This window comes from Pseudogymnoascus destructans, assembly GCF_001641265.1.
Source record: "Pseudogymnoascus destructans isolate 20631-21 unplaced genomic scaffold scaffold_5, whole genome shotgun sequence".
In the NCBI taxonomy this organism is placed as follows: Eukaryota; Fungi; Ascomycota; class Leotiomycetes; order Thelebolales; family Thelebolaceae; genus Pseudogymnoascus; species Pseudogymnoascus destructans.
This window is the reverse complement of record NW_020167524.1, coordinates 1,594,157-1,621,727: the sequence shown is the minus strand read 5'-3', so window position 1 is coordinate 1,621,727 and position 27,571 is coordinate 1,594,157. Positions and strand designations below refer to the sequence as shown.

At 53.9% G+C, this 27,571-nt stretch overlaps 9 protein-coding genes across 9 annotated transcripts; 2 read left to right on the top strand and 7 right to left on the bottom strand.

Moving 5' to 3' along the window:
- Nucleotides 1–163: 163 nt before the first annotated feature.
- Nucleotides 164–2,228, top strand: VC83_02727 (uncharacterized protein). Its single transcript, XM_024466383.1, has 2 exons — nucleotides 164–1,066; nucleotides 1,124–2,228. Exons 1-2 carry the CDS (start codon nucleotides 278–280, stop codon nucleotides 1,946–1,948), a joined length of 1,614 nt encoding a protein of 537 aa, XP_024326042.1. The 5' UTR covers nucleotides 164–277; the 3' UTR covers nucleotides 1,949–2,228.
- A 269-nt stretch (nucleotides 2,229–2,497) lies between these two features.
- Nucleotides 2,498–4,016, bottom strand: VC83_02726 (uncharacterized protein; the record flags this gene model as incomplete). Its single annotated transcript, XM_024466382.1, has 2 exons — nucleotides 2,498–3,652; nucleotides 3,708–4,016. The coding sequence occupies 2 exons, from the start codon at nucleotides 4,014–4,016 to the stop codon at nucleotides 3,470–3,472; spliced, it is 492 nt and encodes a 163-aa protein (XP_024326328.1). The 3' UTR covers nucleotides 2,498–3,469.
- A 921-nt stretch (nucleotides 4,017–4,937) lies between these two features.
- Nucleotides 4,938–9,739, bottom strand: VC83_02725 (uncharacterized protein; the record flags this gene model as incomplete). Its single annotated transcript, XM_024466381.1, has 5 exons — nucleotides 8,979–9,739; nucleotides 7,547–8,905; nucleotides 6,506–7,470; nucleotides 6,005–6,357; nucleotides 4,938–5,261 (listed from the first exon to the last, which is right to left on the bottom strand). The coding sequence occupies exons 1-5, from the start codon at nucleotides 9,194–9,196 to the stop codon at nucleotides 4,938–4,940; spliced, it is 3,219 nt and encodes a 1,072-aa protein (XP_024326365.1). The 5' UTR covers nucleotides 9,197–9,739.
- A 4,450-nt stretch (nucleotides 9,740–14,189) lies between these two features.
- PPN1 (Phosphate metabolism transcription is regulated by PHO system) lies at nucleotides 14,190–17,094 on the bottom strand. Its single transcript, XM_024466380.1, has 2 exons — nucleotides 16,556–17,094; nucleotides 14,190–16,444 (listed from the first exon to the last, which is right to left on the bottom strand). Exons 1-2 carry the CDS (start codon nucleotides 16,698–16,700, stop codon nucleotides 14,376–14,378), a joined length of 2,214 nt encoding a protein of 737 aa, XP_024326329.1. The 5' UTR covers nucleotides 16,701–17,094; the 3' UTR covers nucleotides 14,190–14,375.
- A 707-nt stretch (nucleotides 17,095–17,801) lies between these two features.
- VC83_02723 (uncharacterized protein) lies at nucleotides 17,802–19,604 on the bottom strand (the record flags this gene model as incomplete). Its single annotated transcript, XM_024466379.1, has 2 exons — nucleotides 18,494–19,604; nucleotides 17,802–18,416 (listed from the first exon to the last, which is right to left on the bottom strand). The coding sequence occupies exons 1-2, from the start codon at nucleotides 19,064–19,066 to the stop codon at nucleotides 17,802–17,804; spliced, it is 1,188 nt and encodes a 395-aa protein (XP_024326326.1). The 5' UTR covers nucleotides 19,067–19,604.
- A 1,490-nt stretch (nucleotides 19,605–21,094) lies between these two features.
- Nucleotides 21,095–21,780, bottom strand: VC83_02722 (uncharacterized protein; the record flags this gene model as incomplete). Its single annotated transcript, XM_024466378.1, has 2 exons — nucleotides 21,095–21,541; nucleotides 21,616–21,780. 2 exons carry the CDS (start codon nucleotides 21,778–21,780, stop codon nucleotides 21,095–21,097), a joined length of 612 nt encoding a protein of 203 aa, XP_024326325.1.
- Nucleotides 21,781–23,070: 1,290 nt separating this feature from the next.
- On the bottom strand, nucleotides 23,071–25,181 carry VC83_02721 (uncharacterized protein). The gene is made up of 2 exons (XM_024466377.1): nucleotides 24,764–25,181; nucleotides 23,071–24,689 (listed from the first exon to the last, which is right to left on the bottom strand). The coding sequence occupies exons 1-2, from the start codon at nucleotides 24,921–24,923 to the stop codon at nucleotides 23,374–23,376; spliced, it is 1,476 nt and encodes a 491-aa protein (XP_024326041.1). The 5' UTR covers nucleotides 24,924–25,181; the 3' UTR covers nucleotides 23,071–23,373.
- Nucleotides 25,182–26,348, top strand: ATP10 (Mitochondrial ATPase complex subunit atp10; the record flags this gene model as incomplete). The annotated part of the gene is made up of 2 exons (XM_024466376.1): nucleotides 25,182–25,602; nucleotides 25,709–26,348. Exons 1-2 carry the CDS (start codon nucleotides 25,211–25,213, stop codon nucleotides 26,346–26,348), a joined length of 1,032 nt encoding a protein of 343 aa, XP_024326327.1. The 5' UTR covers nucleotides 25,182–25,210.
- VC83_02719 (uncharacterized protein) lies at nucleotides 26,201–27,559 on the bottom strand. Its single transcript, XM_024466375.1, has 3 exons — nucleotides 27,433–27,559; nucleotides 27,271–27,384; nucleotides 26,201–27,213 (listed from the first exon to the last, which is right to left on the bottom strand). Exons 1-3 carry the CDS (start codon nucleotides 27,496–27,498, stop codon nucleotides 26,713–26,715), a joined length of 681 nt encoding a protein of 226 aa, XP_024326166.1. The 5' UTR covers nucleotides 27,499–27,559; the 3' UTR covers nucleotides 26,201–26,712.
- Between the last annotated feature and the right edge of the window lie 12 nt (nucleotides 27,560–27,571).

The window sequence follows — 27,571 nt, the reverse complement described above, 5'->3', positions numbered from 1 at the left end:
TGAAAGCGGCTTAGTTGCCTTTTGTACAGTGGTAAAAAGTAGCTTATGTAAGCTGGGAGCTGTGTTCCAAGTTGGGCGTAAATGGGGTAGTGGCACGTGATACACCGCCCTCACACTATAGTCTGACTAGTCCCACATTTCTGCCACCCTTTTCGATACTGTGCCAAACGCGTTCTAACAAGGGACGCCAACCAACCTCACCTACCGACTCTCACCTCCATTGAAGCTGCATCACATCTTTCACAACGGCAAACGACAGCACATTGGGTTTGCCGACATGGCTCATTTCAGAGGGTCGGTGGATGACACCCCGCCCAGGTCGGGATTCTTCAATTCCTTCGGCTCCGTTCCCAGTCCCGATGGCCATTCAATGAGCCCTGAGGCAGTCCACGAGAACCTGCTTGACACTGCTTTGAGAGAGCACAACCGTGTCCGCGAACAGGCTATCCGCGTATTCCAAAACAACCAGCTGCGAGAGGCGCGGTTGAAATTGTTACAAGAGGAGCGCCAAGAGAAGGAGCGTCTGAGACTTGAACAAGAACTCGCAGACGACCGCGCCCGAATCATCGAACTGCGCAAGAAGACAGTACCAATCCCCGAGCTTCCTCCGCGCGTGAAAACACCTCCTCCTCCTCCTCCAGCGCCACCTACTCCCCCGACTCCAGAACCACCTCAAAAACTTGCGCCGGCAGTAGCGCAGCCCCAAGCTCCCCAGCAAGCTGCTGTTCCTCAAGATGCGCCGGTTGTGACACAGCCGGTAACAGCGTCACAAGCGCCTCAAACAATACAACCTGCTCCATCTACAACCCAAGTTCAACCTGTGGCTGCGACACAAGCGCCAGCTGCAGCTGCGCCTATCACGATAAGCACCGAACCCCCACCATACATCCTCCCGGGAGCACAAAGATACCTCGAAATACACCAAAACCTAAAACGTCTACGCCACTTCATTATCGACAATGGCAAGAGAGATCCAGGGCTTAAAAAGAAGACGGGCGAGATGCGCCGTGAAATTAGAAAGTCTGTCGGACAGCTTACGAGCGGGAGGGGAGCAACGACGATACCCGTAAGTTTATTAAAATTGGATCGCATAGTTTAAACATGCGACTAATACGTTCTTTAGAAAGGCAAGATCCACAGTGTGCTTCTCGAGTCACTCAGAGGCCTACAAAGCCCGCCCGTGGACCCAAACATGGTCATAGTCACCCCTAGAGCTCCAGTGGAGGGAGCAGTTAACAACGGCGAACTCCCAGCGCTATTCATCTACCTCATGAACATATTCGCCAAAGCCGTCGTCGCTCAATTCATCGACGAAGCCGGCGTGACAACAAAGGCAGCCGAGCCAATCGGCGTCGTCGCCGTTTCCATATTCGCCAACAAAGACTTTGTCTGGCGCAACGAATCTCTCGTCGACATCCTGATGTGCAAGATGCGCGTCTCATGCCCCGTACTCTTTGGGCTTCGCGGAAACGAGAAGACAGAGGAGGGACGCGCGCGGTTAGGGTGGAAGAAGGACGGTGGGCAGTGGGTTAGTGATCAGGTCCATAACACGCGCATGACTGGCCTTGGAGCGGGATACGCAGCCATCGCATTACGAGATTTCTCAAAGACGCAGATGAAGAATCCGTGGTCGCCGTCAAACTACTGGCGCACATTAGCCAGTATAGTCGATACGCCGCCGGAGGAGGCCTCGAATACGCAGTATACGGTGCTCAAGGCCATGATTGAGAACTCGGAGCAGCGATTCCTGCAGTTCTATGGGGATGTTGGGAGGCATGCGATGTTCGTCGCGCTAGTTGTGTTTCCGGCGCGCGCGCTGGAGCAGTCTGTAGCTGTCAAGGCTTTGGCTGTTCTGGGTGATAAGTTGAGGAGGGATGTCGGATTGCAGTTTAAGCAGCCTACTCCGAGAATCGGTGGGTTCAGCACTGGGCGGCCGATCTGGGGATGAGCGGACTGCCTGGATTTGGGAGCTGGTCAGGATATCTCGAGTTTTTCATTCATCGGACATGGGTCGAAAAGGGAGGAATGGAATGGAACAAGGTTAAAGCAGCATGAAAGGGTGTGGTGGTCGGATACGGAATGTAAATGGAGGGTGGAATGAATCATGATAGAGGGAGTCCTTTCAGATCAGTACTGGGCTGGTCGAATGAGGCCAACATGTATATATTGACGGCAAAGCTTGTGATGTAGTCAAGCGGCATAATGGAAACCAACATTGTGTAAAGATGCATTCTGTATCATGGCATACATGTCAAATATTTTTGAGTGATCATTCCACGGCCTAGAGCTTTCCTTTCCATTCCTGGTCTGGAGTAAAAGGTCCGAGATATCCTAAGCTGCTATCTACCGGCGGAAATGCAGGTCAATAGCACTCGCTCTATAGATAGTTTATTGTTCGTAGTATTTCGCTCGACTGCAACATATATTTATTTTATTTTCTGCTCACTATCTACCATAATATTTAATTTTTCAGACGTGATTTTATTCAACTCTAGACACAATACACTCTTAATACGACCCCAATAACATAGACAATCAATAAAACCAAATAAACAACCGCTGAAAGGATATATACGAATAAATATTGTAGCGTACCAATATACTCCAAGTCGCATCCAATACCCTACACAAAGTGATTATATTATCAACCGCCAAATCAGGAAGTATCTCCATCCCCTCCATACTTCCATCAACCCCCCCTAATATATTTTTTTTCCCATCGCCATTATCCCCCGCAAAATGCACGGCTTTCCCACCAGACCAACGTTCGAAGAAGCTCAAAGCTTCAAGGAGCTAGGACGCTAGAATCGACACGAATCACAATCGACGTGCTCCAGGCGCTCGGTTCAAGACAGTTCGCGCCCAAGCGCTGGTATCTCACCCCTTCCACTTAACCCCCCCCCGGCAAACCTCCGCCTAAAAACGATCAAAATCAATTCCTTCCTCGCCGCGGAGAATACCGGTCTAGATTACACTTCTCACGCAGGCTGAAAATGCGGCCCGCCTCGCGGAGGACGGCGAGATGCCCCTGTCTTATAATGCCGTTCCCGGCTCTTATCACGCCGAGCCGGGGGACGAGTCTCGGAGGAGTACTCAATTGTCCGCCTTGATGTCCGCCTCGTGGTGTGAAGGTATAGTATGGTAATACCCCGAGAATGTGTGCTGTGCTCTCTTATAGTAAATTAAAATCCCCAAACTCAACATCCACTCTGCTGGCGCCAAGTATTCTAGAAAGTCTGTAGTTGAGGGAACAGGAGTGAGTGGGTCAGGGGACAAGGGGTTTGAAAGTGATCAGCCGGAGAAATGCGTGAGGACAGGGAGTTTGGAGGGGATCAGCAGGAGAAATGCGTGGACCACTGGGATGGGTAGGTATATTTGGTCATTCGAGGAAATGGTTCTTGGAACTGCGAATGCCTTTTTTGGGGGGGGGAATGTACAATCCACTGCCTGTCTGTCTGTCCTCGTACTACTACACCTCTGACTTCGCTGTCTCCTTGCCACTGCCATCGTATCGCGCGTCTCTTCCTCCCCGAAACTTTGTTACCTCTCCTATTTTCACCTTTCTCATCGTCATCTCTCTCCTTCTCTCCTTCTCCTCCCCATCTCTTCCTCTCTCCTCGCGCCCCTTCACCCCTCCCTCTCTCCCCCCCACCTACCCAACAATAGTAGTCCTCGGCGCCTCCGTCCCCGTCCCCACACCCCCTAACCCCTCCCCCTGCCCCGGGATACTCAGCGATGACGCAGATAGCTTGAACGGGGTAGAGTTGGTACCACGTGCCCGAGACTTTGGCGCAACAGTAGGAGACGGCGGTTACTTCGGCGGCGGGGCCGGATTCGACGCAGGCGTCGGCGAGGGCGAGGGGGGTGAGGAGGAGGGTGAGGAGGAGGGTGAGGAGGAGGGTGAGGAGGAGGGTGAGGAGGAGGGTGAGGAGGAGGGTGAGGAGGAGGGTGAGGAGGAGGGTGAGGAGGAGGGTGAGGAGGAGGGTGAGGAGGGCGGGGAGGGTGGGGTGGTGCATGGTGGTGGTGGTTGAGGAAGAGCTGATTTGACTTGACTTTGGCTGTGTCAATTGAAAGAGTCTGGCTGTCTGTGCTGGAGTTTGTAATGGTTTGCTTGCTTCTTGCTGACGATCCAGACCTTCTTAACCAAAATCCCCTGTCCCTCCCTGGCCAGACCTCCACCACCTCACCTACCTGTCAGGAACGCACTTTCCATGTCTTACACCCCCATCGGGCCAGATATCAGATATTTGCAATCTCGAATTTCTCCCCGAGATTGGGAAGTAAATAAAGCCCGCGACATGGCATCGAAGCAACGCAATATCAATATATGTCCCAAACCCAATATTCCCCATATCAACGGTTATTTTCCCACAGCACCTACGCGCAATCTCCTCTCATCAGGTGAGACCGCCACGGCCTATCCAGCCATCCAGACGCTCCCGTCCTAGTATCGATGAGACTGTACTGCACAGCACAGCGCAGCCTGGTCCTTAGCCAGGCCCTCGGCGCTCCTGTAATTCCGCAGCCAGAATACCATTCTTGTCAACCTTAATATGCTTGATGACGTGTACGAAGTGTAGAGAATAATCCGTGTAGATTCTATTGTTCTGATTAAGAATCCCGTCTCATCTTACAACTTAACTCGACAAAATGCAATACTCGGACAGGGCACGGCGCGGCCTAGATATTGCACACGCGGTTATCATTGAGTTTGTCGTGTCGGCTGTATTGCTTTAGAGTGCCTGTCGAGCGGAGAAAGTTCCCTCCTATTTACACGACTCATCAACGAACGAATGTAAGGAGTAATCGTCGGGACCGCCTGTTCGCTTCGCTCACAGTCGGATCAAGCAAGTGTCCCCCCACAACCAAGTGTCCCCTCTCAGGGCAAAATAAGTAGGTAGCTGTATATAGAAAAGCATATAGCGAGGTACTTCTTCTCATTTATTCTGCAATGTCAAAACTACACTTTCATCATCACTTCCCTCTGAACTATCACTAGCCATATCTACAATCTCTATTCCTTCTACTTCCTCTGCTGCCTTTGCTCTTGCCTCTATCTCTGGATCTAGAATAGGGGTCAAGAGCTCAATTGGTATAAACTCTTTTGCCCGAGTAAGCCTTATAACCTCCTTCTTCCTCTCTCTCTCTCTCTTCCGTGCTTCTACACCTGCTTGATGAAGAGCTTTCTTTGCTTGTGATGCCTCTGCTTTTGCTATTCTAGCAACTTGCTTCTCTTGTTTATCAACCTCCTTTTGTGCCTTCTGTTGAATTGTAGCATGTGCATGAGCAGCAGTTAAAGCACCTCCAAATTGTAGTGTACGGTGGCTTTTGCTTTTGCGATTCTAACTCTGTTGAACCCGTCCCTATAGCATAGAGAAGTCAAACTCTCGTATCTGTGCATCTACAACCCGACAACCCTGGCCGGAGGAGAAGAGGATGTTGCTACTATACATAGCTAGAATATCACTAGTGTAGTCACGTCTGCTAGAGTATTGTATCGTACAATGACCCCGATAGACAGATAGTCCGCTAGCGAAATTTTGATATATCTTTTATTTTAATCTCGCTCTCTCCTCGGCGGGACCCATCGTCTCCAGAACCCCCCCTCTTTTCCCCTCGTCAATCCTGGAACGCAGCCTCAGACCCTGGGTTCGGGAGGCAGGTCCTAACAGGCGCACCGAGGAGTGTGATCTAGATAGTAGCCTAGACCACGTTCCTCGACGCGGTTCCTCCCTCCACCGCGCTCTTCTACGCCTCCCGCCCTCTCTGGCAGCTCCCACGCCTGCCACCCGTCCCGCAGCCACCGCGCCGCCAGCCTCAGCAAGCGTAGACTCTATCCGTACCGCCCATCCATATCTACCGCACCATGTTGCGTAGTGAGGCGTGTATGGGCGTGCTAACAAGGGTGGCCGCCGACTCAATCGTAGATGCACAGGCATCTCCTCCGTTGCCTTTCCACCACCTACTTGCAGCCGCGTACCGCGCCTGAAAATACACATCTTACATCATCCAACCCCTTTCCCACTTCACCCCCCCCACCCCCACCAAACCCCCTCTCAACCCCCTCCCCATAAACCTCCAACCCCCTCCCCATAGCCCCAACAATATCAAAGATCTGCGTTCCCCTAAACGTTTCGGCCCATAGTCTCACGACCGCCGCACCGAGGGCTCTGATGCGCTGACTTTCTGCTTCTGGTGACGCATCCCCGGAAGAGGATGAGGTGGAGGAGGGGTTGGGGTTAGAGGCGGGCACGGCGTACTCGGTCTCCTCGAGCATGTTGCGGACCATGGCGAGGATGTTGCGTTCATCTGTTGTGAGGGAGTGCGGGGTGAGGGAGATGGTCTCGAGCCATTTGCCTGTATACGTATTAGCCTTGGTCTTCCACCCTATCACCCATCCCACCGAGCCCACCGAGCTCCAAACCAACAACGAAAAAACAACCGAAAAAAAACATAAGGGGAAAGGATTGGGGGGGGGGGGAGAAAGGAGAGAAGAAAAACTCACAAAGCAAAACTGCACACTCAACATTACAAAGACTATGCTGAATACTCCACCCAAACGTCTGCGTCCTCGCCACAAACGCAATCCCAATCCTAATCGGCACCCCCAGCGCCAATACCGCCTGCTGCACCGCCCTCCCCACCCCCTCGCCCCTCCCCACCCTCCCCCCCTCCGCCCACGCCTTCGCTATCATCACCGGGTCCCTCTGCGCTAGATAGGGGTTGGGCGGGAGATCGCTGTGCAGTCTGATGTAGGCCAGGCGCAGGAGGGCGGTGGAGTTGAATGCTATGGGACCGGCGGGGGCGGTGGGGTCGAGAGAAGACTCGGGAGTGCGTTCCCAGGAGGCTTGCCAGTTCTTCAGAGCGTGGGAGAGGCTTGCGAGGTGGCTGGCGGGGAGGGAGTGGGGGGCGAGATGGGGGTGGGATATTGCGGTTGTTTGGCGGAGGAGGAAGATCTGCAGGATTAGGGCGGTGATGAGGATGTAATTCCCCAGTGCGGACGTCGGGGGTAAGGGTGGTGGGAGGTCGGCGGCGGGGGAGGTGTGGGGGTCGAAGAGCCGGGCTAGGGCGGCGAGGAAGGGGATTTCGACTGGTGGGGAGGAGAGGCGGATGTCGGACCATTCGCGCGCGCTGGGGGCTTTCCACTCCCTCGCCGTCTGGGGGAGGGACATATGAATAGAAGTCGACGCCAGCGGGGAGGGCATATCGTAACAGATGCAATGGAGGTTGAAGAAGCAGTAGACGAGGAACTTGGTGCGTTTCTCGCTTTCGAGGCGTGCCCATTCTTCCCAGCTCAAGGAGGGGTGAGAGGTGGAGGGGTGGGTGAGGCCGGATTCTTGGACGAGGTGCGCGAGCCAGCTGCGCAGGGTGAGGGATTCGCGAAGGAGGACGCGGGGGGCCCAGGTGCCGAATGCGACGAGGAGGAAGAGGGCTTGGATGGTTTCGAGGCGGGCGGAGTGGGAGTTGGAGCTGTGTTGTAGTTAGTATGTGTATCCCTTGGACAGAAGCCTGCCTGTAAACGCCTCCGAAAAAAAAAGGAACTCACAAATTCTCTCCATCATTCGTCTCACTAGAAACCCTCTCCATCCGATGCCCATTCCCATTCACCCCCCCATTCACCTCCCCATTCACCTCCCCATTCACCTCCCCATTCACCTCCCCATTCACCTCCCCATTCACCTCCCCATTCACCTCCCCATTCACCTCCCCATCCACCCCCACCCCCTCCCCCAAACTCCTCCCCGTAGACGGCGGGCTCAACCCGGCACTCTCACTCCCACTCATCAACGGCGGCGACACAATCTCCGCCACCATCGCGCTATTCCTCCTAGTCGCCTGCTCAATCGCCACCGCCCTCGCCGCATACCACAGCCCATTCCCTCGATGCGCCTCGAACCGATACTGCGCCCCGATCGCCACGAGCGTTAGGAGTAGCTCCGGCGCGAGCGCAGCCACCGAAAGCGTCGGCAGGTGAATGAATGGCACGTGTTCGTGAAACCCGTTGAAGTACCCCTCGAGGAAGCGGGAGAGCGTGTAGCGTGACGGGAACTCAAAGCCCCCTGGTAGCACGGACGCGAACTCGTCGACCTTCGCTTGCATGTGTCGGTGCTCCTGGCTGCTTACTTTCCATGGCGGAGCGGCGGCGGCGGCGGCGGCTGCGGCGCGGATGTCTTCGCCTGTGCGTGGGTGCTGCGGGGGTGACTGGAACTCGGACGCTATGGAGGAGAAGCGCGAGTCGAAGCGGCTGTGCTGGCCCTGCTCGGGCGGTCCACCAACGCGTGCATCGTAGCTCTGCCGTGACGTGTCCGCGTACCCCACATGTGCCATCGGACGGGACCACGTCGACCCCCCCGGCCCCTCCGCATCGATAGGCGGGAAGACATGCGAACTGATCCCGAAATCGTCGAGGAAGATGTTATAATCCCCCAGCAGCGGCTGCGGCTGCGGTGCCTCGCCCAGCGTGGCGTGGTGGTGATATGAGCCCCTCCGCGCTCCGTCCTTGGCCCCCCCGGCTCGGCTGTTGAAGCTCGTCGTGCGCGCGCGCTTGCTCTCGGGCTCGGCGCTGCTGTCGGTGCGGAGGGAGTGGATGGGGGGGAGCTGGTTGGTGTGGTTGTTTGATGAAGCGATGTGGGTTGCTGCGTCGGAGAGGAGGTCGAGCGAACAGGGTAGTCGTTGTGGCTGCTGCTGCATGGGAACCTCCTGGGGCGGCCCCGTACGCAGGTAGCTGGACTGCTGCGCAAGCAGATCCGGATCGATGAGATTCGGGATGGCGGCTGTGATCTGCGGTCTGCTCTGTGCCTTAACAGCGTTTGCGCGCGCCACGGCAGTGGCTACATGGTGCCGATTCGCATCGTGCTTGTTCTCATTCAGATGTACCAGTTTCTCATGTCTAACCAAGAGATCCCTACAATTCCCATGTTAGTCCCTGATGCGCTGGAGCGTGGGGGGCGAGCGAGGGGGGGGGGGGGAAGGCCTACCGTCGCCCAAAAGTCTTGCCGCAGAGGCATTGGAAAGGCTTCTCCTTGGTGTGAGTGCGCTCGTGGCGCTGAACGTGCTCGAGGCGGCGAAAGCGCTTCTGGCAGTAGCGACAGGGCAGGGTCTTTGCCTTCTGCCTGCTGGCGGCGGCGGGGTCGGGGTCGGGGTCGGAGGCCTGGCTCTGGCTGGCGGTATCGACGACAGCTGGGAGCGGCATCATGGCGGTGGGCGGATGTGTGCAGCCAGTTTGGAGGAGTATGAGAATGATGGGTCGTGTGGTTGCTTTCGATTTGGAGTGTCGTTCGTTGGGATTTTTGGGGAGGTGATAGGGGTGATGTTGATGTCGCCGGGCCCTGCCTGGCTTCTTTTGCGCAAAGGGCGACAGGTGAATAGATGTTCGTTATGTTCGTTATGTTCGTTGGGATGTAGGTGGTCGAGCAAAAGTAAGGTTTGGTCGGCAGGAAGAGGTACGAGGTAAGATTTCCCCAGATGCAATTTCCCCAGACCACAGCACAGGTGAGATGTGGTACTTGTACTTGTGTAGGTTGTGGTTTGTATCGTGTACAACCAGCGAACAACGGTAGGAAATGTGGGGGGGTGGTGGATGGTGGGTGATTTCCCCGATTTCCCCGCTCTCCGACTGGGAGTAGATGTACCGAGTACTTATTGGGTTTGGTAAGAGGGAATGAATAGAGAGAATGTTTTAGGAGTCGTGGTTTAGTAGTAGTTTTAGTTAGTTTAGTAGTAGTTTAGTTAGTTTAGTAGCAGTTTAGTAGTAGTTCAGTAGTAGTTTAGTTAGTTCAGTAGTAGTTTAGTTAGTTTAGTAGCAGTTTAGTAGTAGTTCAGTAGTAGTTTAGTTAGTTTAGTAGCAGTTTAGTAGTAGTTCAGTAGTAGTTTAGTTAGTTTAGTAGNACTACCACAACAACCACTACAACTACCACTACAACCACTACAACCACTACAACCACCACAACTGCCACCACAACTACCACTACAACCACTACAACCACCACAACCCCCAGCCCCTCGGAGATCTGGGGAACTCCCCCTACCCATCGTTACCCATCGTGGGTACATACATGCCTGTCCCAACCGCCGACCAGGTTGCAGGTATACCATACCCTCCTCACTCAGCACTTATCTCCAGTTATCTCCAGTTATGTCCAGCAAGCCCGCACCCCGCACCCAACTACCCCCCCAACCAACGTTACCCCCTTCCTCCCCTTCCTCCCCTTCTTCCCCTTCCTCCCCTTCTTCCCCTCTTCCCTTCTTCCCCTCTTCCCCTCTTCCCCTTCTTCCCCTCTTCCCTTCTTCCCCTCTTCCCCCCATCCCCCTTCTTCTTCCCCCCATCCCACCTCAATTCCTCCCTCCCCCCCCCCTCCCCCATTTCCCCAATCCCCTTCCTCCTCAACCCGTACCCAGTACATCCCACCCACCCACTCTGGCAGCTGGGGTAAAAGTCTTAGCTACCTTCACTCCTGCGCTGGTGAGGTACAGATACATGGATCCACCACCATCCCAGCATGTGATAAGATACCCATCTTCCCCCTACGTGTACAATCCCCCCTTCGTACCCCGCAACAAAGCACAGCAAAGTACCAACACCAGCCTCGCTCCACTCCCCTCCCCGCACCACCGTGCACAAAGGTACCGGTACATACTACAACCGACAATACCCATACCCGTACTCCGTACCCATCCCCAGACTCATCCCCATACTCATCCCCACCCCCACCCCTACCCCACCCCACCCCACCCCACCCCCACCCCCATCCTTCCCACAAAGAAAAAAAAACCCCCCTCTCACATGCGAAGAGCCGCTGCGCCGGCACGAACTCGGATCTGGCGGTTTTGGAGATGCCGGTTTGGCAGGATTGGGTGCGGAGATGTGCCGCCGTTTGGGGAGGGGAGGTACAGGTACATCTGCTGTCTACTCTCTCGTCTACTTGCCTTGGCAGTTCCTGCTATTCTCATCTCATCTACCTCCATTCCGACTCGCTGCAGTTAAACAGCTGCATACGAACGGACGACGCTGGGCTGTCTACCTCTCCAGCTAGAGTATCCCCGACATCTATACTGCACCATGTCATCTCCCCCCCCCTTCTCCCCACGAGTTCCAGTATACGGACACCAGTGTCCGTATACTAAGCGAACGACATCGCCGACACCCCTGGATTTGTAAGCGGATATGTAAGCAAACCCCAGCAAACCCCAGCAAACCCCAGCAAACCCCAGCAAACCCTCTAGCAAACCCTAGCAAACCCTAGCAAACCCTAGCAAACCCTAGCATAATAAGAAGTAATTCATAGTAAGAATACCCCTATTTCTACTTGCCTTATTCCTCTTTATGCCTTTCCTTTCTCCTTATAATATCACTTCTTTAACTCTTACTTCAACTATTACTAATTACAATGTCTTCCTATCTTACTCCAACTGCCTCTCTCCCTAAGTCAACTTGGTCTTGGCTGAGTTCAACATCCGTAGATGTCATGTTCACCCCTAGGTAGTTGAATTCAATAACAAGGCAGATAAGACTAAGAAGATGGCTACCTACACCAACAAAATGAAGGCAGCCAACTATGACCAACAGACCATTTAAATGTTGGTTAAGGAATCCTTAGAAGGTGATACCATTTCTAAAGGAGTGAAGGGGATGAGGCAGAAGGGTGCTGTTGTTCTGTTAAGTGGTGATTAGGGGAGAAATGCTAGAAACTAAGCTTCTACTAATGAGAAGAAGCTCTATGTCTAGCTTTGAGAGAAAAGTAAGTCATTTATCTTAACTTCTTTATAATACTAATATAGAATAGGTCTACATCTATGACCCTAATTAGGAAGTCTCACCACTAATGTAATGGTGGGTGCACCAGATGTGAGAATCTAGCCACCCAAGTGTCATACTGACATTCGTTGCACTCAGTTTGCTATCAAACTCAAGAGCAAACTTGGAAATCTCCTCCTCAAACCTACAAGTCACTATACATATTTTGGCTTATCACACCAACAACAAGAGCAATACTACTCAACGATTGCTACAACCATCTATGATTCATTACACGTCATCGCTCCTTAGTTACTGGGCCGATATTACCACATAGCATATCTCTACAACCCTCTATGATTCATTACATGACATCACTCATACTACCACATGACATATCTCTACCAACTAGAGGCCTAGGAGCATGAACGATAGCTCTAAAAGCTCCTACGAACCTCTATGATTCATTACATGTCATCGCTCTTTAGTTACCCACAAGATTGGTTAAGTTATGACATAATTTGTCTATGACATAATTTGTCTATGACATAATTTGTCTATGACATAATTTGTCTATAGGGTACTCTGACCTTGGACCTCCTTTTACTTCCTATAGGCTACGAACCTAAGAGATGGTTCTATGGGATTCTCTTACGTCGACTACAGTTACCAAGCCTGGTAAGTCATGGAAAGTCTTGGAAAATGAGAGAACTACACTCCTTTAGCATAAATAGGATTGCCCTTTCCTTAAGAAAGGGCAAGCAGACAATACAGTAAATCGATTATCACATACTTCCACGTCTTTTCCAAGCTTCCAAGCATTCATCTTGTTACTCCTTGTTTCTGAAAAGTCAGTGAGGTGTTAACCTCTGACTTACCCCTGAGTTCCCAGACTCAACATTTGTTGCAACTTGTCTGAACCACTTCACTACATCACACACCTGATTGCTGCGTTGTGGAATAGTCTAAGCTACGACCCTTTGGCTCTGTTTTCTAAGACAGTGTGTTGTCTTAGTAAATTCATCCCTTCCTTGGGTGGCTAGATTCTCACATCTGGTGCACCCACCATTACACTATTTATGCTAAAGGAGTGTAGTTCTCTCATTTTCCAAGACTTTCCATGACTAACCAGGCTTGGTAACTGTAGTCAACGTAAGAGAATCCCATAGAACCATCTCTTAGGTTCGTAGCCTATAGGAAGTAAAAGGAGGTCCAAGGTCAGAGTACCCCTATAGACAAATTATGTCATAGACAAATTATGTCATAGACAAATTATGTCATAGACAAATTATGTCATAACTTAACCAATCTTGTGGGTAACTAAAGAGTGATGACATGTAATGAATCATAGAGGTTCGTAGGAGCTTTTAGAGCTATCGTTCATGCTCCTAGGCCTCTAGTTGGTAGAGATATGTCATGTGGTAGTATGAGTGATGTCATGTAATGAATCATAGAGGGTTGTAGAGATATGCTATGTGGTAATATCGGCCCAGTAACTAAGGAGCGATGACGTGTAATGAATCATAGATGGTTGTAGCAATCGTTGAGTAGTATTGCTCTTGTTGTTGGTGTGATAAGCCAAAATATGTATAGTGACTTGTAGGTTTGAGGAGGAGATTTCCAAGTTTGCTCTTGAGTTTGATAGCAAACTGAGTGCAACGAATGTCAGTATGACAAGTGGCCACCTCCACCACCAATTTTACTACTTCTACATTGCACAGTACTTTTCTCCACGAAAAAAGATGGAAACGTCTTCAATTGAAAATCGCATTATCCTTGCTATTAGAGCCCTTAAAAACGACCCTGCTCTTGCAGTCTCATCTGCAGCTACAACCTACAACGTCCCTCGTACAACCCTTCGTTACCGACGCGCTAGGCAAGACTCACGACGCGATATCTCCGCCAACTTAAGAAAGTTGACCGACCTAGAAGAGAGGGTGCTGCTTAATCGGATACTCGACCTAGATTTGCGAGGATTTCAGCCCCGGCTTGAAGACGTTCGAGAAATGGCCGATCGCCTTCGTACGGACCGCGACGCGTCGCGTGTTAGACCACGATCGGCAGAGAACTTTGTTAAGCGTCATCCCGAGCTTACTACGCGTTTTCGACAGGAGGGTTACTTAGTATGCAGAAAGCAGAGGATCTAATAGCTGAGAAGGATGTAGGTGAGCAGTTGAAGGTTGAAACAAATCGTGGTAGTCGTCGCGCAGAGGGGGCTCAAGTACGCGCCTAGCACTGTAGCGTTTGCAGTATGGCCGGTCATAATGCACGAACCTGTTAAGTGGTACTAGTAACCTCTAGAGAAGAGGATTCCGAGTAGTTTTAATTGATTTGGTGTTGTGGTTTCTATAATAGCTATTATAAAAGGGATTAAGTGTAGTGGAGGTGGCCAGTCGTTATACATGGCCAGTCGTTATGCAAGTACGTTATTATTAGTTTATTACTAATCTATTAAGTCTATTCTATAGCTATTCTACTCTACTATGAATCACTCTATCAATTTGGCCCGTTTCATGATTCTAGGGTTGATAGAGGAGGTGATTATGGATGCGTTAGGGTGAGTTGATGATGAGTTGGTGTTAAATGCATCAAATGGGTATATATCTACAAACAGCTACCTCCTCCATCCATTTACAACCCCTCATCTATCCATCCATCCATCTACAACTCCTCCCCCTCCCCCCTCCCCCCTCTCCCTCTCACTCACACCGGAGGAGCCCATCCTCTCCTCCGCCCCCGTCCCCACAAACGCCCTATTAACAAACACCTTCCACGCCCTCTCGCGCTTCTTGTTTTCTCCCTTCTTCCCCTTCCCATTCTTCTTCTTCTTCTTCTTCTTCTTCTTGCCTTCTGCCTCCACATCTTCGTCGTCGTCCGAGAACCAGTTTCGTACTCTCTCTACCAGTCCCCGCACCTCATCCTCCTTGGCACCAGCTTCGGCATCAACTTCGGCACCAGCTTCGGCATCAACTTCTTCGGCACTCTCCATAGCGCCAAAACTTGAAATCCCCCCCTTCGCGCGACCAATCCGATGCGCTAACCCCAGGAAACTCCGCACAGTCAAGTCCGGGAGTGCAAACCCCTTTGAGTCGTTGAAGGTGGTGTATTCGATTTCGTATTTGAATTCGCCGCCATCTCCATGTTTCGGCTTGTCCTTCCCCCCCTTGCCTCCCTTGCCGTTCTTCCCCTTGCCGCCTCCTTCTACATCCACACCGTTGGAATTAGTAGCAGCAGCAGCAGCATCGGCCGCAGCCTCAGCCTCAGCCATACGAGTCAGATTCGCAAAGTACTGCGTATACCCCGTCCACGACAGTGGCTGGGGGGAGTATGCTGGACCCGGTGGTGAGCCGCGCGGGGGTGGAGGTGGGATCTTGAGGTCGGGGTGTTTGGGGTGTGTGGGTTTGCGGTACTTCTTCTTCTTTTTGTCTTTCTTGCCATCGGTGTGTGCGTCTCCGTCCTCCTCTTCATCCTCCACCTCATCTTCGTCGTCAGAATCCTCCTCATCAAAGTCCTCATCCTCACCCTCATCCTCCCCAGGCAACCCCCACGACGTAGCAGTCGCCCTCTCCTCCACCTCCCCCCCCACCGCTCCATCCAGCCCACTAACATTATACTCCACCACCCTCAACGACGGAAAATAATTCGGCACCACACTCGGGCTCACAAGCGACACCTGATACCGCTTCGCCCACTCCCCGCCCATCCTCTTCAGCGCCCTCTTCCTCTTCTCCCTCTCCCCCCTCGACTCCCCCTCCACCTCCCTCTTCAACGCATCCCTCGGATCCGGGACTTTCGCAAACCCATCCCTCAGCTCTCCGAGATACTCGTCCACAGACGCTATCGCGACGTCCCCTCCCATATCACCAATCGCCCACCCCTCCACCACCTCCTCACTCTGCGGTCCCATCAGAGCTTTGACACCATTCTTCCCCTTCTGCAGCAGGAAATGGTCGATATTCATATGTCCCCATGCCCCTCCCACAACCACATCCCTATACCTTTCCACCCACACCACATACCGTCCCCAACAACTTTCATCCCACAACTTCTTCCGCCCCGTCCGCGCGGGCGGCACATGCCCCATCAGTATCGCCTTCACGCCCCTATCCCTCATAAACCCAAGCTGTATCCCCAACCACTCCATCTGTTCCCACCCCGGCTCGCTCCTCTTCGCGCATCCATTAACAGCACTGTTGCGCTCGAAGAAATATAGCGTATTCAGACTCACGACCGCCAAACGCCCAGGGATAACATCTACCGTGAACCACCCCCCGCGCTGGAACCCATGGCGTTGCGCTTCGGGTATGAAATGGTGCCATACGCGGCCATACGTCTGTAACCACTTATTCGGACCCGCTAGGAGGATGTTATGGGGGAGAATATCATTATTCCCCAACGTCGGCACAACCGGGACGCCCTTATCCGCAAACGCCTCGCGAAACGCATCAGCGAGTTGCGTGTTGGTATCGGTAATCTCGGCTGCGGTACGGGGAATCTGCTCGTCCCTGTCGTGGCGCGCGGAGTCGCCGGTCCAGATCACGAAGTCGACGGCGGGGAGGTGGGCGTCGATCCAGGAGAGAGTCGCGTTGACGAGGGACAGGGGGGAGTCGCAGTCGGAGAGGGGGGTGCCGTAGGGGAGGGAGGGGCCGGGAGTGCGGTGGCATGTGGTGAGGGAGGTATGCGGCTTGTAGTAGGGATCTGGATGGAGGTCTGGAGGGGGAGGGTGTTAGCTGAGGGTTTAAGGGGTTTAAAGTAATGGTGGCGACGACGACGACGGTGATGACGATGGTGAGGGAGACAGATGGAGAGAGATGATCGTACCTGTAATATGCAAAAACCGCCCACTGAACTTCTTCCCCTCCTTCGCACGCGAGTGACCGCCGATAACAATCTGCCCGCCATCCTCCGACAGCGCCCCAACGGCCACCGCCACAATCGCCACAGCCAGGATCACAAGAGTGCGCATATCCAATCACACCAGCTCCCGTCTCATACCCCTAACAAAAAAGTATCCAATACACAGCCCTAAACCACAACTGTATATAACAACAATGAAGAAAAGGTCCTTTGGTAGTTTGTGTCGTGTGTCGTTTGTGTCGTGTGTCGTTTATGTCGTGTGTCGCGTGTCGCGTGTCAATTGTCGAGTGTCGTGATGTTGTCCACCATCGAGCCCCTCGTCAGTCTTATCCCCAAATTAATTAATTCCACACCTCGCCAAGACTCGGATCAAAGCACCCCCGCCGCACCCCCACATGCACTAGCGCATCCTCCCTTGGCGAGTACCGTAACAGAAACTGCGCACATGTCTGTGGTGTGGATGGTGATATGTTCGCACCTGAGATCGCAAATCGGTCGTGTGTGAGATCGCAAATCGGTCGTGTGTGAGATCGCAAATCGGTCGTGGTGAGACGCGGGGAGTTATTGGGGGCGCGCGCACACACCATGGGGATGGTCTGGATGCCGCACGCACGGGGTCGGTCTAGGGTGCACAGGACGGCGACTTTGGGGGCTCTATACAGGCCTCTCCGTCTCTCTTTTTTGGCAGCGTCGGAATCGTAGAAGGGGAGATGTGCGTGGTGGTATCTATGATACGGGGCGAAAAAGAAAATATGTGTTTCAGGGGAGACAGCAGGGTTGCGTGGGGGCGGTGGAGTATGGGATGGATGGGCGAGAGCTGTGTGCGTGATTTATGTAGACTCAGCCTCATCGGGCCTCGACGGGAGAGTGAGGGACGATGGTTGCTGATGAGGTGGTGGTTTGTGGTACTCTACTGGATGAATGGCTCGAGGCGATACTCTGGTCGTAACCATGGCCGTATCAAGATGTACAAAAACAAATGGCCCGTAGCGAAAAGCAAACACCTCGTTGACCTTGACATATATAAATCATCGGTTTTTTCTAGAATCCCATCCCGTCCCATCCCATTCCCATCCCCAAACATCCCCCCCCCCTTCCAATCTCCCAAAACTCCCAATCCCTCCAACGCCATCCACCCTCCTCCAACACCAACAAAACACCCCTCCCCCACCTCGCTCTTAAGTCTACGTACTCAACATATCCCTAACACTCATCCCCCTCGGCCTCTGCACCTCCCCCCCCGCCACAGCCCCCCCCTCTCCCGTTCCCTCTGCTCCCCCATCCTCCAATCCCCATTCAACATCATCAGCGCGACAGTAGCCGTCTCCTCCTCCGCCATCGGCCCGAGGGCTGGGCTCGTCAGCGCTGAGCTGGCTGCACTACCCAGCCATGCGGGCGCACCGGTGTAGGTCTGAGGCCCGAAAGCAGGGGAGGTGGACGAGGAGTGCGAGAAGCTGTATGTGCGCTGGAAGTCCTCCGCGGCGCGGAGGGGTGGGGATTGCGAGGGTTGTTGCTGGGGGATTTGTTGTGGTTGCTGGGTGTGGTGGTGATGTTGCTGCTGGGGGATTTGTTGTGGTTGCTGGGTGTGGTGGTGATGTTGCTGCTGGTGCTGCTGGTGCTGCTGCGCGGATTGTTGGGCGAACGCAGGCGGCGCGGTAGTCATCTCGGTATCTGTGTGTGAGGCTTCGGAGGCGCTGGAGGAGGCCGCGTAGGAGTGTGGTGCGATGGAGGTTGATTCGTGGCGGATGGCGATGGTGGGGGTGTTGAATGGGGATTTGAGCTGCGCGATGCAGTCTTCGAGGTAGCGGACGTATTCGATGCTGGCCTGGTGGATGGGTTAGTCTCATAATACAACAACCCTGTCGATCTGACAGCGGTAGATAGGGCATATAGCTAGCTTACCTGTAGAATAGCAAGCTTGTGCATCTCCCCCTTGCACGCGGGGATCATATCCTTCAGCACCCCAAACTCCTCGTTCATCTTGCTCCGCCGCCTCCGCTCAATCAGGCTATGCGCCGTCTTGCGCGCCATCTTGCGGCCCGCAGCGCTCGTTGCGGAGGGCGGCTTGCGCTTGCTCGCCGCGGCGGTCTTGGCAGGCTGCTCATCGGCGGACGGCGCGCTGGCGGGCGCATCAGCGGGCTTCATCTGGATGATCTTGCGGGTGCGCGTGGGTGGGGGAGGCAGGTCGAATGGCTCGGCGCCCTTGGCAGCGCTGGATCCCGCAGTGGAGGTGCGTTTCCTGCCGGTCGAGGCTCGGGGTTTGGCCGCCGGAGCAGGCTGCGCGCCGGACATGGGCGAGTGCGGGTGGTATGAGGAGGAGGACGAGGCGGCGGACGTGCTGGAGGGCCGCGAGTCAAATGTTAGAGCTGGGGGAGGCAGCTCAAAGGACATCTGCGAGGAGATGAAGAGGGAGCCATCGCGGCTTTTGAGGTCGGTCGAGGAGGACGGTGTGGGGGGAGCCGTGGGACGGGGCATCCTCGACAGGAATGAGGGTTGCCTGGTGGTGCTGGGACGTGGCAAGCAATCGCGTGCTCAGCAGGCGATCGATCGACTGGAGCGATAAGGCGAGTGTGGCTATGCGAGGCGAGCGGTGCGGTGAGAAGATAGGAGAAGAGAGAAACGATAAACAGATGAACTTGAGCTTTTGGATCTGGGGATATGTGGAAATGAGTGGAGAAGAGAGAGAGAGAAAAAGAAAGGAGAGAGAAAGGGGAAAAGAAGACGGGAGGGGAGGGGAGGGAGGATTATCTATCTGTGTTGTGAGGAAGTATGAGAGAATGGGGTGGGAGTGGGAGTGGGAGTGGGAGTGGCAGTGGTGTTATCCACCCACCTGTGACCATACCAGATGATACACTCGTGTGAGGTGCAAGGTACACGCGTGGACAGTGAAATGTCTGAGGGATGGGAGGTACTGATGGTCCATGCCTCTGGTAGTTGGATGGTAGCTGAATGGTAGCTGGATGGTCGGTGGTAGTCGTGGGTAGTCGGTGGTAGTCGTGGGTAGTCGTGGGTAGTCGATCGTAGTCGTGGGTAGTCGATCGTCGTGGGTAGTCGTGGGTAGTCGTGGGTAGTCGTGGGTAGTCGTGGGTAGTCGATCGTAGCTCCATAGCCCTCCAGGGCCTCACCATGTGCTCTGTTGCCAGCTTGTTGTTGCTTCACGCTGGAAGCACGCGACACTTCGTGGCAAAACTAGTGGTCGATGTGGTCGGTGTTGGTCAAAGTGGTCGATCCAGCACCGTTGTGAAGGGTTTTGGGTTCGAATTGGCCAATGAGGCGTGGATATGGGGAACGTGGAGAGGGAATTCTTGTCGCATCCCCCAGCATCCCCCAGCATCCCCCAGCATCCCCCAGCATCCCCTAGCATCCCCCAGCAACCCCCCTCACCTTTCACGTGCGAGGTACGGTAGGGTGTTAATCGTAAATAGGTAAATTCGATAATATTATAGAGCAGCTGTAAAAGAATAGACTGTAGAATGATGAATGCGTGATTGATGCATGGTTAGAGCAATGGATGGGCTAATATTTCCTTCCAGTACCGTACCGCCTACATGGCAGCATGACAGGCGACAGGCGACAGGCGATAGGCTATAGGCGACAGGCGATAGGCTATAGGCGACAGGGGCACAAGAGCACAAGAGCAGTAAGGGATACGGGAAAGGATATTGCCGTCGCTTGGGGAATCCCTCATCTCCCCCTGTCACGCGACGCGACTTGGATTTGGAATTGGAAAGATGACTGAGATCATGTGATTTGCGTCAGGTGATATACCCTGTCAATATCATGTGACTACATGGTAGATGACACCACGTGATCTAGGCATTTATCGACATAGTCACGCGACCTATTCTTCCATATCACGTGCTTTCTTGTCAACCCCTGCCGCCGTAAACCATTCTCACTTTCTGCTCGTTAGGCTGAAGGGGGCAGGCATGTTTATTGTTAACTAGCACTTCTTGCCCACCCTAATTCTCCATAGGGCTTATGAGAATAGCATAATCCCAAGTTCATAAAGGGATACAACATCGGCAGCCCCTCACTCACTCCCCTCCCGTCCGCACTCTGTATCACCTCCCGGCCCGAGATATGCACACCATCACACCACTTAACCCCCGTCCCCCCAGCGTGACAGCGCACGGTTCACCTCACGTCCACACGCATTCACCGCTGCAAGCAAACAAGGTAAAATCTCTCGTATAACCATCTTAGTACGTACATGTCCCATCCATTGCAACCCATTGCAACCCAACCAACTCGTCCATCTATGCTACAAAATACGCCAACGCCATGTTATGTGACCAATGAAACCCTTCCATATGCGTGGGGAACGCAGCGGGAGGCCTCTCCGAGAATGCGGGGTGAGACGAGGCTGCGCTGGGGGTTTCCGGCAACCCGGGCGGCAGTTGATATGTGCCTAGCCAGGCTGCCTCCATTTCCTCACGCCCAGGCGGACCTCGCGCTCACGCCAACCTAATGCTCAAGCCCACGCCAACCTCTCACTCGCGCTCAAGCAAGCTTCGCCCTCTCCACCCCCATCGTCTCCCTAACAACCTCTAGCGCCCTCCTCTCCACCTCCTCCCTCCCCACACTAACTTCAATAACCACCACATCCCTCTCCCCCACCGGCACCTCCAAACTCTCCAACTGGCTCTTCACCATATCCTTCCCAAAGTAATGCCCTTTGCGTCCCTCTACTCTCTTTAGTAGCGTCTCTTCACTCGCTGACAGAAAGATGAAGTGTACGAGAACTCGAGGATCGTGGTAGGGCGCTACGCGCATGACGTCGCGGTATTTGCACTTGAGGGCGGAGCAGGTGACGATTACGCCGGAGGGAGAGGGGGGGGAGAGGGTGGAGAGGGAGGCGGTGCGGAGGGCGGAGAGCCAGTCCCAGCGGTCGGAGTCGGTGAGGGGGGTGCCGGTGGCCATTTTAGAGATGTTTTCGGGGGTGTGGTACTGGGGGGGGTTGTTAGTTGGGGGGTGGCAAGGTTACGAGGTGATGGGGGAAGGGGAGGAGAGGGGGGACATACGTCGTCGCCTTCGAGAAAGGGGAGGTGTAGGGTGGAGGCTAGGTGAGAGGCTACGGTTGATTTACCGCAGCCGGCGGGGCCGGTTATGAACCATATGTGTTTGTGTGCTGAGGGTCCGGAGGAGGTGTAGGACGCGGAGGGGGTGGTTATGGACTCCATTGCCATTGTGTTGGATATTGTGTGTGGTATGTTTGTGAATTCGTAGGTGTGAGGGCGTGGATTCGGGTTTTGTAGTCTTAGAGTAGGATGTGAGAAGACTTCGGCAGTCTGAGTGGTGTGGTGGAGTGAGGAGACGAATTTGGTCGATCTGAGAGCGGTTTGGATGGTGGGACGGAGGAAAAGAAGAGGTGTAAATATCGTTCGGTATAAATGAGCTTAGGAGACTCGCAGAGCCAGGGGAAAGGGGAAAAACGACAGGTCGTAGATCGTTTGATTCTCAGCCGTCAAAAGTTGGTGCTACCAGTCGCACGCGCCCATCCCTTCGTCTTAACGCAACTCGCAGCGTGTCCCAACACAGCAGTATAGAGGAAGACCAGAAAGATTTCCAAAAACCCTTTTCGAACAAAAGGCGGGGGGGGGGGGCGTGATGTCACCCTTATATTGCCGTCCTAGTGCGGGACCCCTCCACGCTCCTTTGGGTAACGACAGGTACGACGTAGGGTGAGAGAACACCTGGGTGGGACGGGGTAGCCCCCGGACAACACACCGCCCGGAGCCCGAGGCAGATCGAGCCCCGGGGAGGAGAAGGAGGAGGGATAATTGGCTAATTGCCGCTTTGGAGGGGGGGCGGCAAAATATGGGCGTGGTTGGTTGGTAGTGGAGGGGGGTCAAGTGACTTGTACATTTTGATCCATATTTAACCCGCATCGTATCCGAGCGTAGGGCGTTGTTACTTGTGTATAAAGGGTATAGAGGGTATAGAGGGTACAGAGGGTATAGAGGGTATAGAGGGTGGTGCTTCCCCACGACGCAATGCAGGCGGCCAATCTGCCGCGCATGCCTGTCGTGCGCCATACCCGCATACCCCCAATACAGTCGTGTGCATATATTATGATGCACATATTACCCCAATAACAACCCTGTTTATTAGAGTGCATACTTACATTACTCCTACAGTAGTGTAAGCAGTCATCTCGTACGGGAAAAAAGCCCTCATTCTTTTTTCGACCCTAAATGTCCCACCCCACGCCGGGGCCCAGTGCGTGGGGGTGGAGTGTGTGCAGGGATAAATTACCCCACTTAGGCGGTGCGTGGGGCATACGCGACCCAGATTCTGGGAATAATCCAAAGGTGGGGCGGCGGTCCACGGGCCGCCCATTGTTGCGAGTTATGTGCGTCCGAGTCGGAGGAGAAGACTATTTTACAGGTAATGAAAAGTACGAAAATGCTTGATATAGATGAAAGATGATGGGGAAAAGGAGTTCAAAGACACGCTTATTTGAATGAACCGGTTTGGGTTATGTTTGTGTTATTCTTGTGGCGTACATCAGACAGTATCCATCACAATCTACCTCCTGAACACCACATATGCAGTAGCTAACCACCCCCTCGAGCCCTCAAAGAGGCGTTCTCAAGTCTATCATATCCAATGTGCTCTCCCTCATTTGAGGTGCAGATGCATCGTGTGCTGGGTCTGTTCCCTCCCGCCCGATACCATCCATCATATCCAAACCTCCTCGCATCACTTCAGATGCACCTCTCTCACATCAAAAATCTCCCTATCTAAGCAGGTAAACACCCATCATATCCAACCACCTTTTACTGCAGATGCACAAGCATCATATCCGGCTCCTCCACAAATCCCCTCACCACCTCCGCCGCCTTCGCCATCGTCGCCCCATCCACAACCCTATGATCCGCACTCCAACTAAAATTCATCACCTCCTTCCTGACCACCTCCCCCCCTTCCCCAAACGCTGGCACCGTCCTCCTCTTTCCAATTCCCAAGATCGCAACCTCCTTCTCCACAATCACAGGCGCCACATACGTCCCGCCAATATTCCCGATATTCGACAGCGTGATGGTGCCGCCCGTTAGGTCGGCCGTGGTGAGATTCCCGGCTTTGGCGAGGGCTTGGAGGCGCGCAAGCTCGGAGGCGATGGAGAGAATGGAGAGGGCATTGGCGTTCTTGATTACGGGTACGAGGAGGCCCTGGGGGGTGTCCATGGCGATGCCGATGTTGTGCTGTGCGCGCATGACCAGGGATGGCTTAGAGTCTGCGCCGACGTCGACGCGGGCGTTGAGAATGGGGTAGCGTCCGATGGCGAGGGACATGGCTTTGATGAGGAAAGGGAGGATGGAGAGTTTTGTGGCTTGAGCGTCAACGGGGGGTGACTTGGCGAGCGATTTGTTGAGACGCTGGCGAAGGTGGAAGAGGGAGGAGACATCGATTTCGTCGGCATAGAGGAAGTGGGGGATCCTGAGGGAGGCGGTCATGGCTTTGAACATCTGGGCTTGCATGTTGGTGAGCTGTGTTGGGGTCTCTTGCGGTGGACCATGGTCTGGTGCTGGGCGCGCGAGTTGGGGAGTGCTTGCTGCTTGGCGTGTTGGTGCTGCTTGTCCTGCGTCGCGGGCTTTGGCGAATTGGTACACGTCGTCCTTTGTTACGCGTCCGTCGCGTCCGGAGCCGTTGATGTCTGAGATGTCAACTTTGAGCTCCTTGGTGAGATGCCGCACTGCTGGTGTTGCGAGCGTGGCGTGCTTTCCCTTGGCCACCACTGGCTTGTCACTTTCTGGCTTCATCTCCGGTGGTGGAACTGAGGAAGTATCTGGCTGGATGGTGCTTGCTAGACCCTCAGACCTGACACTCTCTGCACCTGCTTCCCTCCCTAGTGGTGCAGCACCTGCCTGCTCCACCGCCTCGGCGACCTCTTCTGGCACATCGATGTCGACGAGGGCCTTTCCCACTTTTGCCATCTCCCCAGTATCATAGTGCAGCTTCTTGATCACACCTGAGAACCGCGATGGAATTTCAACAGATGCTTTGTCGCTCTGGACTTCACATATCTTGTCGAACTCCTCGACCCGCGCTCCGGGTTCAACGAACCATTGGATGATCTCACACTCTCTGATACCTGCGCCTGTCAGTATACTTCCTCGACAAGCGTAACAACCAAACATAACAAAACAAAAGACAGAAAATCCTCACCTTCTCCAATATCAGCAAGCAAAAACGGCTTAACAACTTCTGCCCTCGCAGTCGCGGTAAACAGCCTCGTAGGATGCCTCCTCAACCCATTCCGCCTGGCGGGGTTCAACAAAGCTCTAGACAGCGGCGCGGCCGAGATCGAGGGTATCCTGACAGGCATATTTACTCAAGAAGACGATAGTAATCCCAATAAAAAAAACTATGCAGAAGCCCTCATTGTGCGGCATACGCTCTTTAAACCACAGTCCCCGCGTTCGACCTTAACAACCCGCCTGGCCGATTCTAGCCGTCGTCTTAGACCGAGCCGCTGGTGACGTCCCACCTTCCAATCGACGGCAACGACGCGGCGGCCGGTGATAGTGTTTCTCCGGTCGTCGAGATCTTTGTTCTGTAGCCTCTACAACGAGGCTGAACCTCGCGCTCTCAAAAGCTACTACGTACTTCAAGATGAATGCCACCAAAGCGCCATTGGCGCGCGCCCTCCTCCATCCCGAGCGCTTCGCCTCCATAGTCCAACCCATTCGGTCCGAACCCCTCAGCACAACACTCCGCCGCTATGCCGACAAACCCACCCCCCCGACATCAGCACCGGCACTGGCACCAGCTCCCGAAGACCCAAAGCCGGTATCAGCAGCCGACCTCCCCTCCCCCCTCGCCGATGCGCCGCGAGCAACAGGCAAAGCAGTAGAGCAATTCACGCCGAAGCCGCTACCGCGGCCAATCGGGCTTCCGAGGCCGCCGCGGGCGGGCGAGAATGCCGGGGTTGATACGAGGTCGTGGAAGCAGAGGCGTGATGATTTTGTGGATTATGATAAACATATTGTTAAGAGGAAGATTCTGTACGCTCTCTCCCGCATATCCTTCCCGTCGAAATAACGGTCTCCTATTTGACCCCGGATGACCGCCCCCGAACAGTCAGAGAAAAATAGCTAACATCCAACGCAGCACGGAGAGGATGGCCACGCCCTACTTCCGCGAATGGTCCAACATGCGTCACCACAAAGGGAAATCCTTCGTCGCCCCTCCCCGCCTCTTCCGAGCCGAGCGCGCCCTCTACTTCCCCAACCTGCAGGGCCAGACCCTTCTCAAAGACGCCGAGGTGCGGGACACCACACCCGTGTTGAGCGATAAAATCTCCATCGTCTCCGTCTTCTCCAGCGCCTGGGCCGAGCACCAGGCTACATCCTTTGTAGGCAAGAAGGAAAACGCGGAGCTGCATGAAGTGGTGGCTGCGAGCGGCGGGCGTGCGCAGATGGTGCAGATTAATGTGGAGGAGAACCCTCTCAAGGCAGCGCTAATCAAGCTATTCAAGCCGAGTTTGCGGGCGAAGCTGGGGCGGGACGCATGGGGGAAGTATTTTGTGGTCACAAGGGGCTTGACGGGGGAGATGAGGGATGCAATGGGGTTGCTGAATAGTAAGGTTGGGTATACGTATTTGCTGGATGGGGCGTGTAGGGTTCGGTGGGCGGGGAGTGGGATTGCGGAGGGGGATGAGAGGGAGGGGTTGGTTAGGGGTGTGAGGAAGTTGATTGAGGAGGCAAAGGGGAAGAAGGGTTCGCCTGGGGGGACGAAAAGTGCGATCTGAGGATTTTGATTGAAGGTGGAAAGCTCGTGGCTGCCACTGTTGTATGATATTGTCAAATAATACCCTCGTGTACAAATACAAATCCGCTTCTAACTCCTGCTTCGCAAAGATACATAAGCGCTTGCGTGTCCTGGCATTAAGCAGCGCGGTATAACGACAGTAATTAGCAAAGTTCCGCTTCCCATGTCTATCTGACACATCCATCTGTCTTGTGATCCCGTCCGCCAGTATCTATCCCCAACCTCTTGCCACCATATACAGCCTAGCCTCGCCTCTCGGGTCACTTCAGTAGGTATACCAGCCCAATCTTTCAAACTGTTGACAGCCGCCAACTGACTCCCCATTACATCCCAAATTCGCTGGCTCACAGGAAGTACAAAAACAACAAGCACACCACCCCAATAAACGTCCCCAAAATCATCATATCCCTTCGCTTCTTCGCACTAATCCGATTAATCAAGCTATTTAGCCCCGGCACCTGCGCCGCCGCGCCCTGAATCCTTCGCTGAATCCCCGCCAACGTCTCGCGCTGCAACCCAAACTGCTCATTAACAGCATACGCCTGGCTTAGCACGCTATCAGTCATATTATGCGAGTTCTCGATGCGGTTGCGCTCGCCGAGCATGTAGTCCGCTTCAGCGGAAGGGGAGGAGGCATGGTAAGCGTCGATGTCTGAGCGGACGTTTGTGAGGAGGTTGGCACGCTGGCGGGCGGAATGGAGCGTGGATTTCAGGGAGTTGAATTCGCGGCGGTCGTTCTGGAGGACTTCGCGGTGCCGGGAGAGGTTGTTTTGCTTGAGGGCTGAGGCGGTGAGGGTGCTTTCGGAGTCGAGGAGGCGGGTGAGTTGGTTTATGAGGGTTTCGCGCTTGGGAGGAGGGCGTGTTAGAAAGGGGACAGTTCAGAGAGGGGAGGGGGGACTAACCTTTTCGAAGAGCTCGTTGATTTTGGATTCGGTTTGCTTTTGTTCTTCGGTTGGTGAGGGGGGGATGTTGCTGATTTGCGCAAATTGTGAGTAGGTGTGGAAGAGAGATTCCGTCTAGGGGTCCGGTTAGTTTGGTCAACCTTGAGGAGTACGATGACTTACTTGGGTCTCAAGTGTTCTTGCTTGTTGGCGTAGCTGCGCCCAGCCCGTCCCTGTTGAGGCAGACATGATAGGTTCTTGATATTTTGAAGAGCGGATCTTTCCTATGCCATCATTGTCTCAGTGGTTGATATGATATCCT

Bases quoted from the DNA above. Each gene is read 5' to 3' on its own strand.
- VC83_02727 (XM_024466383.1), top strand. From the start codon at position 278: ATGGCTCATTTCAGAGGGTCGGTGGATGACACCCCGCCCAGGTCGGGA. The intron at 1,067-1,123 runs GTAAGTTTATTA...TACGTTCTTTAG, and splicing joins GGGGAGCAACGACGATACCC to AAAGGCAAGATCCACAGTGT.
- PPN1 (XM_024466380.1), bottom strand. From the start codon at position 16,700: ATGCGCACTCTTGTGATCCTGGCTGTGGCGATTGTGGCGGTGGCCGTT. The intron at 16,445-16,555 runs GTACGATCATCT...CTCCCCCTCCAG, and splicing joins GCGGTTTTTGCATATTACAG to ACCTCCATCCAGATCCCTAC.
- VC83_02721 (XM_024466377.1), bottom strand. From the start codon at position 24,923: ATGCCTGTCAGGATACCCTCGATCTCGGCCGCGCCGCTGTCTAGAGCT. The intron at 24,690-24,763 runs GTGAGGATTTTC...TGACAGGCGCAG, and splicing joins GCTTGCTGATATTGGAGAAG to GTATCAGAGAGTGTGAGATC.
- VC83_02719 (XM_024466375.1), bottom strand. From the start codon at position 27,498: ATGTCTGCCTCAACAGGGACGGGCTGGGCGCAGCTACGCCAACAAGCA. The intron at 27,385-27,432 runs GTAAGTCATCGT...CCGGACCCCTAG, and splicing joins CAAGAACACTTGAGACCCAA to ACGGAATCTCTCTTCCACAC. The intron at 27,214-27,270 runs GTTAGTCCCCCC...CCTCCTCCCAAG, and splicing joins TCAACGAGCTCTTCGAAAAG to CGCGAAACCCTCATAAACCA.